Source organism: Pristiophorus japonicus, chromosome 3 (genome assembly GCF_044704955.1).
Source record: "Pristiophorus japonicus isolate sPriJap1 chromosome 3, sPriJap1.hap1, whole genome shotgun sequence".
Taxonomy (NCBI): domain Eukaryota; kingdom Metazoa; phylum Chordata; class Chondrichthyes; family Pristiophoridae; genus Pristiophorus; species Pristiophorus japonicus.
In genome coordinates, this window is record NC_091979.1 from 93792783 (window position 1) to 93811782 (window position 19000).

Genomic DNA, 19000 nt, shown 5'->3' on the forward strand with positions numbered 1-19000 from the left:
CGGGTATCGGGTCTGGTCCGGAGGCAGGGTGGGGGGGGGAGCGGGTATCGGGTCTGGTCCAGAGGCGGGGGGGGCGGGGAGCGGGTGTCAGGTCTGGTCCGGAGGCAGGGGGGGGCGGGGAGCGGGTGTCGGGTCTGGTCCGGAGGCAGGGTGGGGGGGGGAGCGGGTATCGGGTCTGGTCCGGAGGCAGGAGGGGTGCGGGGAGCGGGTATCGGGTCTGGTCCGGAGGCAGGGGGGGTGCGGGGAGCGGGTATCGGGTCTGGTCCGGAGGCAGGGGGGTTATCGGGTCTGGTCCGGAGGCAAGGAGTGGGTGGGGAGCGAGTGTAGGGTCTGGTCGGGGCGGGGGGGGGGGGGGGAAGCAGGAGCTGGTTGTGGGAGGAGCCTTATTCACGCAGTCCCAGTGAGGCCATTCGGCCAGGGCTAGGGGCTGCGTGCTTCGGGCCCCTCCCACACAGTTCGGCGCCTGGAGCTACTGCACTTGCGTGCCCACTGTAGCGCGCATGTGCAGAGGTCCCGGCACTGTTTTCAGCGCAGGGACCTGGCTCCGCCCCCCCACAGCTCGTGCTGGCTGCGCCGAGGGCCAGAGGACCTGCAGGAAGGTGGAGAACACGGAGGATTTTTTTAGGCGCACTTTGTGGCGTGAAAAACAGGCGTCCAGGTCGGGACTGCGCCGTTCTAGGCGCGTGTGGAAACTTGGGCCCATAGGGCCCAACATTGGCCATGCCTTGCATCAATTATTTTGGGAGTAAGTTGTTTTTTCTGGCGTAAGTTTAAAAAAAATGCCATTTTCCCCAAAAAATTTGCTCCAGAGCAAGTCAGTTAGGTATGATTTTTTTTTTTAGGTCAGTTTTTTTTTCCAAAAGGGGGCGTTCCCAGACACTTACGATAGTTTTGGACATTTATGCCACTTTGGCCAGCAAAAGCTTACTCCAAATCGACTTCGGTCAGCATATGTGGCCAGCTCTGAAAAACTTTGCGGGCAGTGAAGAAAAAGCAGCACACATTCGGCAGATGTTAGGGCAGGGATAGGGGAGGGAAGGGAACTGGAGAGGACCTCAACAACCAAGCACCAAACATTGCAAGGAAATGCTCAAACCATTAAAGTATAAATAAAAAATAAGTAAATCCTACCTTAATCTTTGAAGTCGGCCCGGAAAAGACAGCGGGCCGGCCTGTGCGTGAGGCCATTCGGCCTGGGATAGGGATGGGAAGACGCACACTGGGAGTCCAGAGCGACTGGAGAACTGAGTGCGGCTGGATGCCGTCTCTCGGGGGTGGGGGTGGTAGCCAGCGAGAGAGAGAGAGATGCTGGCCTTTATACAACAGGGAGGCTGGGAGGGTAGGGGGTGTGGAGAGGAGGATTTATTTTTTGGAGCTGTATTAATTGGACATGATTCATTTTTAATGTAAAATATATTTTACTCAAAACGTTGCAATGTACTTAACTTTAGTATAATAAAAATATTCTTGTATCAAACGTTACTCTTTAAGATCACTTAAACTTTAAGTTCACTTATAAACGTGTAAAGTTACATAACTTACAAAAAACATCCAATGTGAGAACAGTTAGAACAGTGAGTGAAGTGACATAAACAACAAAAACAAAAACAGCAGCAGCCAAGAAAGGCTGCACCCATCTCTCATCCCCCTTAGTCTAAGGCCGCCCGCCGCGCTTGGTCTTGGGTTCTCCACGACCCCTGCCCGCAGGCAGTGACAGTGTTTCTGGGGTGCACACCAAGATTCTTCTTTCTAACATCTTGGCCACTGGGCACCTCTTGAGGGTAGGGGGTGTCAATGTCACGTGGCAAGTTGGAGGGCCCAGGCGGCAAGCTGGAGGGCGATGCCTCGACCTGTTCAGAGCTTGGTGCGGGTATTGGAGTGGGAGTTGATTCTGTCAATGGGCGCGGGGTCGGGGCGTGTTCCATTATTGCAGCAGCTAACTCAGACATTCCCTCCCTCATGGCCTTGGTCATTGCAACTTTTGCCCTTTCCACTACCTCTGACATTCCATCCTTCATGGCCACCATTCCCTCACTGATGTTAGCGGACATGGTTCCCATTTCCCGTGCCGTTACTGTTACTTCTCCCGACAGTCCCGCTGCCTCCTCACTCACCCCAGTTATGGTGTCCAGTAGTGATCGGGTAAGCTCAGTGCTCTCCCCACCCAATGCCATCATCTGAACCACATCTGTTGCATCCTGCATCTCAGGAGAGCGTGGTCCATGTCTCCATCCCCTCCCATTGGATCTGGCTCGTGGCATCCCACTGGGAAGCGCAGGCTGGGACCTTGGGACCCTGGGTGTTCCCTGCTGATTGCACCAGCACCACATCACCACTGCTGGGACCTGTAACCTCGGAAGGTGGAGCCACGGGTGTGCAATGCTGCAGCACAACACCACCACCACCACCACTGGGACCTGCAACCTCGGACGGTGGGGCCACGGGTCTGCGATGCTGTGGCACAACACCACCACCATCACCACTGGGACCTACAACCGCTGACTGTGGGAAACCATAGGACGTCGAACCACTGATCACGGAAGAGCCTGGCAAGTGAGATATGTTGACCACCTCAAGATTCAATAGAACACTCCTGTCATTGAACCCCTCCCACATCCACTCAAAGTGCCCCTCACGCCCATGTTGTTCTGGAGGGTTGCTCTCCTCTTCAGGCTCGTCCACGTCTGAATCTTGATTTGGATCATCAGGAGGATTGTCCTCAAGTTCTGCAACATATAACAGAACATTGAAATAGGTGGCATGAGTAGGCTCACACATGGCAGGCCAGGCAGAAGGTTGATTTGAAGGACCCTGATGAATTTTCAGGACTTACCCACTCCCTCACGTGTGTGCAGTACTGATGGTTTTTCTCCAGGCAGGACCAATCAAAGCAGCGACCCTCTCTTCCAAGGGTGTCAGTGGGTGTAGATTTGCCGGTCCTTCTCCTGTTCGAGTTGTTTCCCTTTTGTTGTGGGCCAGTTTCTTCTGCAAAGATGAAAATGCAACTTTTTAGAGAGGGTGTCTTTCTGCTGTGTGGGATTATATACAGCTGGTCACATTTGCAATTGAAATTACATTGAATAAATGGAACTATCACTTACACTAACTACTTGACCAAGGTCCTGCCACTTTTTACACTGCCTTCCAGATCTCTTGTTGATCACCAATCCGCAGAATTCTTCTGCAACTTCGTTCCAGCGTTTCTTCATCTCTTTGCGTGGCACTTTTGTGTGACCTCTGCTGGTATCCAGGTGCTACTATCTGTTCTCAATGACAGTAACTAGTGACTCGACTTCGTCATGCAAGAAATTCTTTGTTCTTGGTGGACGTTGCTGCATTATTGCTGCAACTGCTCGGAGACACTAACAGCACTTTTGCAATGCTCTGACACACTTTTCCACTGCACTTCGTCAAACTGTGATTTTTCAAAACACAGTCCTCTGAGACACTTAACAGCACTTTGCAATGATCCCAAACACTTTTCCAGGCATGCAACAGTTAATTTCAGGCAGGACACTGCTGCTTGCATTCAGCACACCAGCTATTTCGATTCAGAGCTCTCCTGGCATGCAACGAATAACAGCTGCAATGCACTTTAAAAATGGCCGTGCCAAGTTTTGCTGCTATTGCGCATGCGCGCACGTCGGGCCGATGCCACTGCGCATGTGCGCAGGTGCCGGCACTGTTTTCGGCACTGGCCTGTTGCTCCACCCCCCACTTCAGAATGCACGCCATGCCAGGATTCCGGGGACTCAAGAGCGGCGAGGATGGGGCGACTTTTTCCCGGCGCTGTTTCCAGCACGCAAAGTCGGCACACTTCAGGTCAGTGCGCCGAAAAAACGGCTTGGGCAAAGTTGGGCCCATGGGCACCATTACTGATGCTAGTTTTTAAAATTTAATCCAGATTTATTTAATTAAAGAAAGACTTGCACTTATGTAGCGCCTTTCACCAGCACCGGACATCTCAAAATGCTTTACAGCCAGTTAAGTACTTTTGGAGTGTAGTCACTGTTGTAATGTAGGAAATGCGGCAGCCAATTTGCGCACAGCAAGCTCCCACAAACAGCAATGTGATAATGACCAGATAATCTGTTTTTGTTATGCTGATTGAGGGATAAATATTGGCCAGGACACTGGGGATAACTCCCTTGCTCTTCTTCGAAATAGGGACATGGGATCTTTTTAATTAAGTGAATTCAAATTCACAAACTGCCATGGCGGGATTTGAATTTGCGTTTCTGGATTATTTGTCCAGGTCTCTGAATTGCTTGTCCAGTAACATAACCACTATGCTACCATACCTATAATTGTCATAGACTAGGATGGCCAACAGTGTTGCAGGCTTTTCTTGGATCAATATGATATTCATCAATCTAAGTTTTGCATTTGTCTTATGCTGCTATCATATCTGTTGTGCTTAGAACCCGCATGGTATCTCAGGACGAACACCCTACCATGTATGTAATTCAGTAACACACAGACAAGTATTATTCCAGAGATCAATTACAGCAAGGATTGGTCTCGTCTTTCCACTAAGGTACAAAAGGTACAAATTAATAAAACAACAGCTGCACGCACTATCACAGTTCTTCATAGATCCCTTCAAAATAGTTTTCAGTTGAAAAATTGTCTTTGTTGAACATTTTGTGGGATACATTGAAAAGGAAAGATGCATTCCTTCTGGGAATGGAGTAGCTGACTGTGGTTTTTACATTCTTAGTTAATATATAGTGAAGAAGTGTTATTACGGAAATTTATGATGAACATTGTCATTTTACTTCAACAACCCTGTTCAATCTTATGAATTAGCTGAGGTACAACATAACCATTTTTACATTATTTTAAAAGGCGTTGGAAGAACATAGAATGTAAGAAATAAGAGCAGGATTAGGCCACTTGGCCCCTCGAGCCTGCTCTGCCATTTAATAAGATCATGGCTGATCTGTCAAGGACTCGGCTCCACTTCCCTGCCCGCTCCCCACAACCATTCCCTTATCGCTCAAAACTCTGTCTATCTCCGCCTTAAATATATTCAAAGACCCAGTCACCACAGCTCTCTGGGGCAGTGAGTTCCACAGATCCACAACCCTCAGAGAAGAAATTTCTCCTCATCTCTGTTTTAAATGGGTGGCCCCTTATTCTAAGATTTTGCCCTCTAGTTCTAGTCTCCCTTATCAGTGGAAACATCCTCTCTGCATCCACCTTGTCAAGCCCCCTCATAATCTTATACATTGTGATAAGATCACCTCTCATTCTTCTGAATTCCAATGAGTAGAGGCCCAACCTACTCAACCTTTCCTCATAAGTCAACCCCCTCATCCCCGGAATCAACCTAGTGAACCTTCTCTGAACTGCCTCCAAAGCAAGTATATCCTTTCGTAAATATGGAAACCAAAACTGCATGCAGTATTCCAGGTGCGGCCTCACCAATACCTTGTACAACTGTAACAAGACTTCCCTGCTTTTATACTCCATCCATTTTGCGATAAAGGCCAAGATGCCATTGGCCTTCCTGATCACTTGCTATAACGTAGAAACATAGAAAATAGGTGCAGGAGTAGGCCATTCAGCCCTTCGAGCCTGCACCACCATTCAATAAGATCATGGCTGATCATTCCCTCAGTATCCCTTCCCTGCTTTCTTTCATACCCCTTGATCCCCTTAGCCGCAAGGGCCACATCTAACTCCCTCTTGAATATACCTGCATACTAACCTTTTGTGATTCTTGCACAAGTACCCCCAGGTCCCGCTGTACTGCGGCTCTTTGCAATCTCTCTCCATTTAAATAATAACCAGCTCTTTGATTTTTTTTCTGCCAAAGTGCATGACTTCACACTTTCCAATATTACAATCCATCTGCCAAATTTTTGCCCACTCACTTAGCCTGTCTATGTCCTTTTGCAGATTTTGTGTCCTCCTCACATTGCTTTTCCTCCCATTTTTTGTGAAAATAGATGTAAAGTATTAGAAACATAGAAACATAGAAAATAGGTGCAGGAGTAGGCCATTCGGCCCTTCTAGCCTGCACCGCCATTCAATGAGTTCATGGCTGAACATATTCATTAAGAAGCATACCCACATCTTCCGCCTCCACACACAAATTACCCTTATGGTCTCTAATAGGCTCTACCCTTTCTTTAGTTATCCTCTTGCTCTTAATATATTTATAAAACATCTTTGGGTTTTTCTTGATCTTGCTTGCCAAGAATTTTTCATGCTCTCGCTTTGCTTTCTTTTGATCTCACCCCTGGACTTTCTATACTCCTCCTTCCTGATTACTTGCTGTACCTGCATACTTACTGTTTGGGTTTCATGCACAAGGACCCACAGGTCCCTCTGTACTGCAGCACTTTGCAATTTTTCTCCATTTAAATTGTAATTTGCTTTTCTATTTTTTCTGCCAAAGTGGATAACCTCGCATTTTCCCACATTATACTCCATGTGCCAAATTTTTGCCCACTCACTTAGCCTGTCTATATCCCTTTGCAGTTTTATTGTGTCCTCACAATTTGCTCTCCCACCCATCTTTGTATCATCAGAAAACTTGGCTACATTACTCCCTTCATCCAAGTCATTAATATAGATTGTAAATAGTTGAGGCCCCAGCACCAATCCCTGCGGCACCCCACTAGTTGCAATTTCCCAACCGGAAAATGACCCATTGATCCTTACTCTCTGTTTTCTGTTAGTTAGCCAATCCCCTCTCCATGCTAATATATTACCCTCAACCCCATGAACTTTAATCTTGTGCAGTAACCTTCTACGTATCACCTTATTGAATGCCTTCTGGAAATTCAAATCCACCACACCCACTGGTTCCCCTTTATCCACCCTGCTCATTACATCTTCAAAGAACTCCAGCAAATTTGTCAAATATGATTTCCCTTTCATAAAACCATGTTGGCTCTATTTTACTTTAGCCACTCTTTTCCTTTTTATGTACCTGTTATCTGTTCTTCTATTTTGTGCTAGTTTACTTTCATAATCTATCTTCCCTCTCTTAATCATTTTTTTAGTCGTTCTTTGCTGGCTTTTAAAAGTTCCCCAACCCTTGGCCTCCCATTGGTCTTGGCTACTTTGTATGCCCTTGTTTTCAATTTGATATCATCCCTTATTTCCTTTGTTAGCTACGGATGGTTATCCCTTCTCTTACAATCTTTCCTTGTTGAGAATTATGAAATATTTCCTTCAATGTCTGCCACTGCTCATCAACCGCCCCACACTTTAATCTATTTTCCCAGTCCACTTTAGCCAATTCTGACTTCATACCTTTGTAAGTCTCCTTTGTTTAAGGTTAGAACACTGGTTTGAGATCTAACTTTCTCACCCTCCAACTGAATTTGAAATTCAATCATGCTGTCGTCACTCATTCCTAGAGGATCCTTTACTAGGAGATTGTTTATTAATCCTGTCTCATTACACAGTACCACATCTAAGATAGCCTGCCTGCTCTTTGGTTGGGTCTGCAACGTACTGTTCAAGGAAACATAGAAACATAGAAAATAGGAGTAGTTGTGGTCATTTGGCCCGTCGAGTATGCAGTGCCATTCAATATGATCATGGCTGATCCTCTAGGCCCAAATTTGCCCAGGAGTTGCTCCGTTTTTTCGGAGCAACTTGATTTTTCTGGAGTATCTTAAAAATCCCTATTCTGCACATTCAATTTGAGCCAGTGTAAGTGAGTTAGTTAGGATTTTTTTTAGTTTAGATTTTTTTCAAAAGGTGATGTTACCAGCCACCTACACCCATTTAAGCCAGTTTGCACAGCTAATAGTTGCTCCAAACTAACTTAGGCCAGCGTATGTGGCCACTTGTGGCCGCACAGAAAGCCCTTTCAGAGAGTTAAGAAATCAGCGCAGGTAGGTACTTAATGTCTTGACTAAAGAATGTGAGTAGGATCAAACAGCTATACAGGACATATGACAAACTTTGCAAAGTTAATTTACTATATAAGAGAAGCATTCATGGAAGCTTAAACCCTACAAAAATAAAAGTAGTAAAGAGGCAAAACATATTTACATAATTTTTTTCAAAATATCCAAATAAAAACAGTTATTACCACCCCCCCCCCCATCAAAACACTCTTTCACCGCCCCCCCCCCCCGCCCACCCCCCATCAAAACTCCTCCCCTCCCCATCAAAATTCTTCCCCACCCCAATCAAAACTCTCCTCACTAAACAAAAACAAAGCACAACCATCAATAAATAAAAAATAAAACTCAAGTCCTACCTTGGCCCGGGAGGTCACTCGGCCGTGGATAGATGCAGGACTCTATGACGTGCAGCAGCCCGGCGCGTGTCGTGACGCCTCTCGGCCTGGGATAGGGGCGGGACATCATGTCCCATGCTGCAGAGGAGCTACTGCGCATGCACGAAACCTCCAGTGCACATGCATTGAGCTGCCGGCACTCTTTTGAGTGCAGGGCTCTAGCTCCGCCTCCCAATTGAATTGCCACGCCGTGCCAAGCCATGGGAGATGCCACAGAGCGGCCAGAATGCGGGGACAACTTTTTGGCGCCGTTTTTATTGTAGGAAGTCAGCGCACCTTGGGTGAGTGCGCCAAAAATCGGCAGGGGCAAAACTTGAGCCCTCTATCTCAATACCATATTCCTGCTTTTTCCCCATACTCCTTGATGTTTTTTGTGTCTAGAAATCTTTCTATCTCCCTCTTAAATATATTCAGTGACTTGGGCTCCACAGCCTTCTGTGGTAGAGAATTCCACAGGTTCACCAAAAAAATTTCTCGTCATCTCGGTCCTAAATTTTCTCCCCATATCCTGAGACTGTGACCCCTTGTTCTAGACTTCCCAGCCAGGGGAAACGTCCTCCCCGCATCCAGTCTATCCAACCCCGTTAGAATTTTATACGTTTCAATGAGATCCCCTCTCATAGAAACAGAGAAAATAGGTGCAGGAGTAGGCCATTCGGCCCTTCGAGCCTGCACCACCATTCAATAAGATCATGGCTGATCATTCCCTCAGTCCCCCTTTCCTGCTTTTTCTCCATCTCCTTGATCCCCTTAGTTGTAAGGGCCATATCTAACTCCCTCTTGAATATATCCAATGAACTGGCATCAACAACTCTCTGCGGCAAGGAATTCCACAGGTTAACAACTCCGAGTGAAGAAGTTTCTCCTCATTTCAGTCCTAAATGGCTTACCCCTTATCCTTAGACTATGTCCCCGGTTCTGGACTTTCCCAACATCGGGAACATTATTCCTGCATCTAACCTGTCCAGTCCCATCAGAATTTTATATGTTTCTATGAGATCCCCTCTCCTCCTTCTAAACTCCAGTGAATACAGACCCAGTCGATCCAGTCTCTCCTCATATGTCAGTCCAGCCATCCTGGGAATCAGTCTGGTGAACCTTCGCTGCACTCCCTCAATAGCAGGAACGTCCTTCCTCAGATTAGGAGACCAAAACTGAACACAATATTCCAGGTGAGGCCTCACCAAGGCCCTGTATAACTGCAGTAAGACCTCCCTGCTCCTATACTCAAATCCCCTAGCTATGAAGGCCAACATACCATTTGCCTTCTTCACCGCCTGCTGTACCTGTATGTTAACCTTTAATGACTGATGTCCCATGACACCCATGTGTCGTTGCACCTCCCCTTTTCCTAATCTGCTGCCATTCAGATAATATTCTTGTCTTCGCATTTTTGCCCCCAAAGTGGATAACCTCACATTTATCCATATTATACTGCGTCTGCCATGCATTTGCCCACTCGTCTAACCTGTCCAAGTCACCCTGCAGCCTCTTAGCATGCCCCTCACAGCTCACACCGCCACCCAGTTTAGTATCATCTGCAAACTTGGAGATATTACACTCAATTCCTTCATCCAAATCATTGATGTATATTGTAAAGAGCTGGGGTCCTAGCACTGAGCCCTGCGGCACTCCACTAGTCACTGCCTGCCATTCTGAAAAGGACCCGTTTATTCCGACTCTCTGCTTCCTGTCTGCCAACCAGTTCTCATTCTTCTAAATTCTAGTGAATACAGGCCTAGTCGACCCAATCTCTCCTCATACGACAGTCCTACCATTCCAGGAATCGGTCTGATGAGCCTTCGCTGCACTCCCTCTGTGACAAGTATACCCTTTCTTGGGTCAGGAGACCAAAACTGCACACACTATTCCAGGTGCGGTCTCACCAAGGCCCTGTATAACTGTAGTAAGACATCTTTGCTCCTGTACTCAAATCCTCTTGCAATGAAGGCCAACATATCATTTGCCTTCCTAACTGCTTGCTGCACCTGCATGCTTGCTTTCGATGACTAGTGTACAAGGACACCCAGGTCCCTCTATACATCGACACTTCCCAAGCCATCACCATTTAAATAATACTTTGTCCTTATGTTTTTCCTACCAAAGTGGATAACTTCACATTTATCCACATTATACTGCATCTGCCATGTGTTTGCCCATTCACTCAACCTATCTAAATTGCCTTGCAGCGTCTTTGCATCCTCCTCACAACTCACAATCCCACCTAGTTTTGTGTCATCAGCAAACTTGGAAATATTAATTTGGTTCCCTGATCCATATCATTTATATATATATATATGTATTATATATTGTGAATAGCTGGGGCCCAAGCACTGATCCCTGTGGTACTCCCACTAGTCACTGCCCGCCACCCTGAAAAAGACCTGTTTATTCCTACTCTCTGTTTCCTGTCAGTTAATCAATTTTCAATCCATGCCAGTACATTACCCCCAATCCTATGTGCTTTAATTTTGCACACTAACCTCTTATGTGGGACTTTATCAAAGGCCTTCTGAAAATCCAAATACACTCCATCCACTGGTTCTCCCTTATCTATTCTATCAGTTACATCCTCAAAAACTCCAATAGATTTGTCAAACATGATTTTCCTTTCATAACTCCATGTTGTCTTAGTCTAATCCCATTGATATTATCTAAGTGTGCCATTATCACATCCTTTATAATAGACTGCAGCATTTTTCCTACTACTGATGTTCGGCTAACCGGTCTGTAGTTCCCTGTTTTCTCTCTCCCTCCTTTTTTAAATAGTGGGGTTACATTTGCCACCCTCCAATCTGCAGGAACTGTTCCATAATCTATAGAATTTTGGAAGATGACAACCAATGCATCTACTATTTCCATTGCTACCTCTTTTAGTACTCTGGGATGCAGATCATCAGACCCTGGGGATTTATCGGCCTTCAGTCCCATTAGTTTCTCCAGCATTATTTTCTTACTAATAATCATTTCCTTTAATTCATCTTGCTCACTAGACCCTTGGTCCCCTAGCATTTCTGGGACGTTATTTGTGTCCTCTTCCTTAAAGACGGAACCAAAGTATTTATTTAATTGTTCTGCCATTTCCTTATTCCCCATTATAAATTCTCCCATTTCTGTCTGTAAAGGACCTACATTTGTCATCACTAATCTTTTTCTTTTTACGTACTTGTAGAAACTTATGCAGTCGGTTTTTATGTTCCTTGCAAGTTTACTCTCGTACTCTATTTTTCCCCTCTTAATCAATCTCTTGGTCCTGTTTTGCTGAATTCTAAACTGCTCCCAATCCTCAGGCTTGCTACTTTTTCTGGCAAGTTTGTATAACACCTCTTTGAATCGAATACTATCCTTAATTTCGTTTGTTAGCCATGCTTGGGCCACTATTTCTTTTGTGTTTTTACACCAGAAAGGAATGTATACTGGAGTATATCCCGGATACACTCTATGAACTCTTCCTCAAGGCTACCTTGGCCAATTTGATTTGTCCAATCAATATGAAGGTTAAAATCGCCCATGGTTATTGCCGTTCCTTTTTTACAAGCCTCCATTATTTCTTGATTTATACTCTGTCCAACAGTATAGCTACTATTAGGGGGCCTATAGACTATGCCCACCAGCGACTTTTCCCCCTTATTATTCCTTATCTCCTCCCAAACTGATTTCAACATCTTGATCTTCTGAGCCAATATCATTTCTCACTGATCTCATCCTTTATTAACAGAGCTACCCCACCTCCTTTTCCTTTCTGTCCGTCCTTCCGAATTGTCAAATACCCATGAATATTTAGTTCCCAGCCTTGGTCACCTTGCAACCACGTCTCTGTAAAAGCTAACCGATCATACACATTTATATCTATTTGTGCCATCAACTCATTTATTTTGTTACGAATGTTGTGTGCATTCAGATAAAGAGCTTTTAAATTTGTTTTTTAACCATTTTTTTCCTGCTTTGACCCCACTTTCTGATACACTTTTATGTTTTTCATTCTGTCCCTTCCTGGCATGTTCTGGTTTTCATTTCCCCCAGTGCTACCCTGCTCTATTGCCTTCTCCTTTTTCTTTGACTTTTTAAATTTCTGCTCACCTGAACCCCCCCGCCACCAATTATTTTAAAGCCCTCTCTGCAGCCCTAGTTATTCGATTCGCCAGGACCCTAGTCCCAACATGGTCTAAGTGGAGCCCGTCCCACTTAGGAACAGCTCCCTCTTACCCCAGTACTGGTGCCAGTGTCCCACAAACCAAAACCCATTTCTCCCACACTAGTCTTTGAGCCACGTGTTTAACTCTCTGATCTTATTTACCCTTTGCAAATTTGCTCGTGGCTCAGGTAATAATCCAGAGATTATTACCTTTGTGGTTCTGCTTTTTACTTTGGCCCCTAGATGCTCATAATCCCTCAGCAGAACATCTTTTGTTTGTCCTACCTATGCCATTGGTACCCACGTGGACCATGTTAACTGGATATTCCCCCTCACACTCCACATTCCTTGTCTTGACAAAATGTTTGACAAACCTCTTTGCAGAGACATTGAAATGTGTTTTACATCATTGTGATGCATCATGCTGGCATCCATGCATGACATTTCAATGATGCATAGCAACAGTTTTCCTTTAAATTAGATTATGATTCTAATGTATGTAGGTTACAAAATATAACTACATTTCATCAGGTTTAGAGAAATAACTTGGCATGATTACTTAATTGTTATAAGTTTAGTTATTAGTAAGATTCATTCTAGCTGTTGATATTTAATTGGAAGACTCAACAGAAGCATTTTTTCACCTCTTTCAGCCAATTTTCTTCCCTCTTCCAGAAGGTGTTGACTCCTTGCCTGGGTGCAGTTCCATTGGTGCCCGGCAGTCTCATACCTCACCCAAGTGACCATTCTTCATCTGTGAGCCTGGATAATGAGTGTTGGCAAGCTAGTCAATCAATGAGGGCATCATTAAAATCATATTCTGTCCTCACCTTGGGTGATTGTTGCACCAAGACCAATTGTAGTATCTCTACTGTTGCCCTGGCTGCAAAGCTAACTCAATACTGGAGGAGGATAATACATCCTGATGGTTTTGGCCCTCACTTCTCACTGCTTTAACTAATTGAACCAAAGGAAAGTCTCCTAAACCAAATGTTTTTGTAAAATGAAGAACAGCCCTAATAAAACTAAGGAATGATTCCAAGCTTCAGACAGATCATCTGTTTGTGATCTGGATCAGTGTAGGAAACTGCAGTTCCATATTGCCACACCCCTCCTGGGTAATTCTTCTGACAAACTATCAGAATGTGAATACATACAGTATGTCGTATGCAGTGGCATGATCAGCTCAATTTAAGGATGCCTTTTTAAAAATAAATTTTCAGGTACTTATATTTTAAATAAGAGTCCTCCAAAATTTCTCAGGGCATGATCCTGGCAGTTTCACTGGAATTGCATCCACTAATGACCTCCAGCACTGACCCCGCAGGAGTTTAAGATCAGTGGAAAGAAACCTAATTTGCATGGGGTAGGCAGGCACATCTCCAGAGACTGCCAGCTCAGTCCAAGCAAAATTGATGCAGATCTCTGCCCCATACAAGGAGTAATCCTGGACAGGATCCCTGTAATTCCACTGCTTTCCTATCGGAGTTATGGCAGGTGCCAAGCTGAGCTCCCGTGGATTTTCAAGAGAGAGATCTTCAGCAGAAAGGAAAGGATTTTTGTTTTAAATAGCATTTTTATAATATGTACATTTCACCACTATTTGTACCTGATGATAAATCCATGGGAAATGGTGGGCTGGTTAATGATTTACTGCATTACAAGAATGACAACATTTCAAAAGTACTTAATTAGCTGTAAAGTGCTTTGGGACGACCTGAGGCCATGAAAGGCGCTATAGAAATGCAATCTTTCTTCTTTACTCTGAAAATGACAAAAACCCGATAAGCTTAATTTAAAAAGTTGTTTATTTTATTGGGTGGTGTCATTATAAATATTAAAAAAATAGTGATTGTTATATTTGTTGCATCTTTTTATTTCAATACTGAGTGAACTGTTCGTAGAATAGGGAAAAATGAGAAGTGTGTTAAACTGGGAACATTTTTCTTTTTTTAAGAGAGGTAGTCATAGGTATTGAACAATAAATACAGAACAATTTTCATTATATAGCATTGTTAATTGACTACATTACAACAGTGACTACACTTCAAAAAGGACTTCATTGGCTGTAAAGTGCTTTAGGTGGTCGTGAAAGGCACTATATAAATGCAAGTCTTTCTTTCTTTTAATATTTTTATAAAATCCTCGGGTGCTTCACAGAAGGAAAAACAAAAAAGAGCCCCAAGCCATAATAGGAGAGATGGCCAAAAAGAATAGAAAAGTTAGATTTTAAAAAGGCTTCTAAAGGCAAAAGAGAGAAATAGCAAGAAAGGGGTTTAGGGATGGAGTTCCAGATGGTAGGCCCGATGAGATTGAAGGAAGTGCCACCACTGGTGGAGGGAATGGTGCATTGGAGGGCTGAAGAATGCAGATGGCGACGCAAGGCTCGAGGAGGTTTCAAAGGAAGGTAAGGTAGTGGCTGATGCAAAGGATGTGAAGTTTAAATTTCTGGGGTCAAGTTTAACCTAGAGCAGTTTATAGGAAGTGTGGGACGGGATACGTATAAAACTTACACGGTGGCCTAAATTTCAGGCCTGGGGTAATTTAACTCCTGAGCCTCACTTATGGACACTTTCCTGGCTAGAACAGCGAGAAGATGGTCACAGAGCAGCTACAAACAGGGGAAGATCGAACAGTCCTTGGCCAACCACTGCCTTCCAGGTAAATGGCAGGGAGGGGATTTCATGAAGGTCTTGCGGGAGGGAAGGGTGGTAGAGTAGTCGGGAATAGGGAAGGCTGTGACTTTCCTCGTGGGATTCAGAGGACCACTCCTGCTCCTCCTGGCCCCACAAGGGTAATCTTTTGACTCCCCGGAAAGCTTCTTCGTCCTTCCCACTAGCTGCCGTAGCACCTTCCCCACTCAGGGCCCAGTTAAAATGCTATTGGGGTCCTGTGCATGTAATAAGTTCCTAATTTGTATAAATTCATGAAGTTCCCACCTGCTTTAGGTGGGCGCTTCATCCACCTGCAGAACCCTCCGGTTAATATCGGAGACAGCAGGAAAGTATCGAGTTCTGGCAGGCAAGTTTTTAATTGCCTGTGCACCCGGTTTCCACAGGGTGGGTAGGGTTAAAATCAACCCCTATGTGTTTGGGAACAGGGGACCATTGTAGCTTAGTATGGACGATTGGATTCAATAGAAGATTAGTTTTGAACAAGTTGGAGTCTATGGAGGGAGCAGGATAGGAGACCATTAAGATGTTTGAAAAATCCTGAGTAAGACATCTTAGAAATGCTGCATACTAGCAATGTACTGGCATCTCCAGCATCCAGCATTGTAACGTGTCAATCTCCTGCTTGAAATCAGCCAGTAGCAGAGCAGTTAATCGATCCATTAATATGATATAGTTAGATACATTCAAATTACAAATGTATTTTTTTATGATCACTTGGATTTGCTTTTTGATGTCTTGAATGGACAATCGAATTGTGAGCTGCAAGTTTCCATGGTGTACATCCAAACAAATAATCTAAAAGCCCAGATAATAGAATTTAAATATATATGGTTTATTCAGTGATTGCCATATGTTTCAAACATTTTTTCCAAAATTTCTGTACTTGGCAAACATCTGTTTTGGAATTTTTCATGGCCATAGAATGGAATTAGTGAATTTTAAATCTGTTGGTATATAAATTATTCAATCAAAAATTACATTTAGTTCAATAAAATTGGAGGATCTTTTTTGAGTCGTGATTAAGAATTTGGGCCTATGCCGTCGTAGATTTTTTGGTGCCAGGTGATACTTTTGCAACCAATTCCTGACTCTTTTTAAGTGTGACAGGAATCCAGGATGAAAAGTGGAGATTAGCATAATAAGTGCATTACCAAGGATAACAAACATTCACTAGCAGGTTTCAGTTCTGCTTCAAAAAAACCGACATTAGCATTTCAAAAATGGAATGCCTTTGAAGTGCCTGTTTTTTCAAATTATCTCTTTGTAAATAAACTTAAATGAAAGCCATTAAATTTAGTTTTAATTAACAAACTCAATCTGAGGATGAACAAAATGTTAAAGAAAACTGAAACAAAGAAATTTTGTGAGATGCTTTACACCATTTACAATCGAAGTGACACACCTTTTCATCTTTTCCTTGTGTTTGAAAAGAACAGCCAATGCTTGAAAATAATTTTTGATTGTTTAAAAACTGAATGTTTGCAGTAGAATCTCAGCAGCAACTGTCATTCAAATTCAACCACTCAGTGGGTAACTATCAGCATTTCTCAGCGGTGTAAGACACTTAATAACTTAAGTTACCTGAGGATAAGGAAATACCCCACTAGGAACCTATCCTGCACTGTCACACAATCAGGGAACAGTTTTTGTCCAGACAACTCTGCATGTTAGGAAGATAATATGATAGTTGGTAGGTAAGTTATGAAGTGCAGATATAACCGGGGAAAGAACATTAAAAAATAAAAATGATATCTATTTCCTAGTAATGTGCATTTGAGATTAAAAGACAAAGGTTAATGCATTTTCAGATAATTCTACAATCCTCAGTAATCATTTTTGTTCTCCCTTTTCCAGGATGGAATCAACAGAGAAGTGTGAAGCAGTCATCGCACATTTTAATGGAAAATTTATTAAGACCCTGCCTGGCGTCCCTGGTGAGTTTTGATAACCTTTGTTAAACTGCTGTAGATGTGGATTGTTGGAACTAATTACTTTGTTGTTGATGATGAAGAAAAAAATGCATGAAATATGATTGCTTCTGAGCAAACCTAATACACTGTGGGATTCCTAGTCATAGTGTTTGAAGGATATCGGTACAAACCAATCGATTTATTTCATAATCCTGAATTTTACTGAATAAGGGATAATAATTGCATTAGCCAAACTGCTATTGGATAATGCAGAAAAAAACTATTCAAATTTCTTCCAAAATGGAGATGGTATATTACAACCGAGGGCAAAAGGTGTTAAGGGATCCAATCATCCTTTGGAATAGTGTACAATCTGAAGATCATAGGTTTAAGCCATACTGCAGGCCTTGATTACACAATCCGGATTGACACTTCAACAAGTTATTGAAGAAATCTTTATGGTTAGCTGTAAAACCAAGCCCCATCTGCTTGTTCAAGTGTATGTAAAATGGCCATATTTGAATGAAAATGTCCTAGTGCCCTGGTCAGTACCATCCCTGAAAAAATTGATGATTTATCTAATTTGTGGACTTTACCATGTGGTAACGAGCTGAGCCAAAAAATAAATCTAATCATCCCATGGAATGGTGTAAAATCAGAAGATAATAGGTTTAAGTCATCGTCATCATCATAGGCAGTCCCTTGGAATCGAGGAAAACTTGCTTCCACTCTTAACATGAGTCCTTAGGTGGCTAAACAGTCCAATACAAGAGCCACAGTCCCTGTCACAGGTATGACAGATAGTCATTGAGGGTAAGGGAGGGTGGGACAAATTTGCCGCACCCTTTTTCCGCTGCCTGCCCTTGATTTCTGCATGCTCTCGGCGACGATACTCAAGGTGCTCAGTGCCTCCCTGGATGCACTTCCTCCACTTAGGGCAATCTTTGGCCAGGGACTCCCAGGTGTCAGTGGGGAGGTTGCACTTTATCAAGGAGGCTTTGAGGGTGTGCTTGTAATGTTTCCTCTGCCACCTTTGGCTCGTTTGCCATGAAGGAGTTCCGAATAGAGCGCTTGCTTTGGGAGTCTCCTGTCTGGCATGTGGATAATGTGGCCTGCCCAGTGGAGTTGATCAAGTGTGGTCAGTGCTTCAATGCTGGGGATGTTGGCCTGGTCGAGGACGCTAATGTTGGTGTGTCTGTCCTCCCAGGGGATTTGTAGGACCTTGCAGAGACATTGTTGGTAATATTTCTCCAGCGACTTGAAGTGTACATACTCCACAATCTAGACTGACACTTCAACAAATCATTGAGTGAGGTCCCAACGATGTTATTGAAGTATATGCTGAGCCAATTCCACTCAGAGCTTTGAAGTAAAGGAGTTACGCCATGTGTGTGCACTGAATGTGCTGCTGTGTGGCCTCCAAGCAGGACGCATCGTCTCACTTTGGTCATCATAACTGATGAAAATGTTACTTGAACAAGTGACCATGAACTTTTCTTTGCAATTTTTTTCCCTGCAACAACAGAACATATATTTACATCTAAAACACAGCAAAAAAAAAAGCCCAGCCACCTTAAATCACAAACCAGCAACTAACCTGTAAGCATTACATAGAATTAGAATTACAGAGAATATACAGCACAGAAACAGGCCATTCGGCCTAATCAGTCCATGTTTATGCTCCACTTGAGCCTTCTCCCATCTTTCCTCATCGAACTCATCAGCATAACCCGCTATTCCCTTCTCTCTCATATGCTTATCCCCTTAAATGCATCTATACTGTTCGCCTCCCTCTAGTAGCAAGTTCCACATTCTCACCACTCTGGATAATTTCTTCTGAATTACCTATTTGATTTCTTGGTGATTATCTTGTATTGATGGCCTCTAGTTTTGCACTTCCCCACAAGTGGCAACACTCTCTGTGTCTACTCTATCAAAACTGTTTATAATTTTGAACACCTTTGATGGGTCGCCTATCAGCAATGTCCCTTTTAGCGCTCCAGGGGTACCC

The 19000-nt window shown here is 43.8% G+C and overlaps 1 protein-coding gene across 16 annotated transcripts in view; it reads left to right on the forward strand.

Annotated features, from left to right (window-relative positions):
* LOC139259794 (RNA-binding motif, single-stranded-interacting protein 1-like) overlaps window positions 1-19000 on the forward strand; it is a 769398-nt gene that overhangs the window by 676559 nt on the left and 73839 nt on the right. For all 16 annotated transcript variants that reach the window (XM_070875543.1, XM_070875544.1, XM_070875545.1 and 13 more), the window contains one exon: window positions 16934-17013. In XM_070875543.1, coding sequence (XP_070731644.1) covers window positions 16934-17013 — 80 coding nt within the window. The remainder of the gene's footprint in view (window positions 1-16933; window positions 17014-19000) is intronic.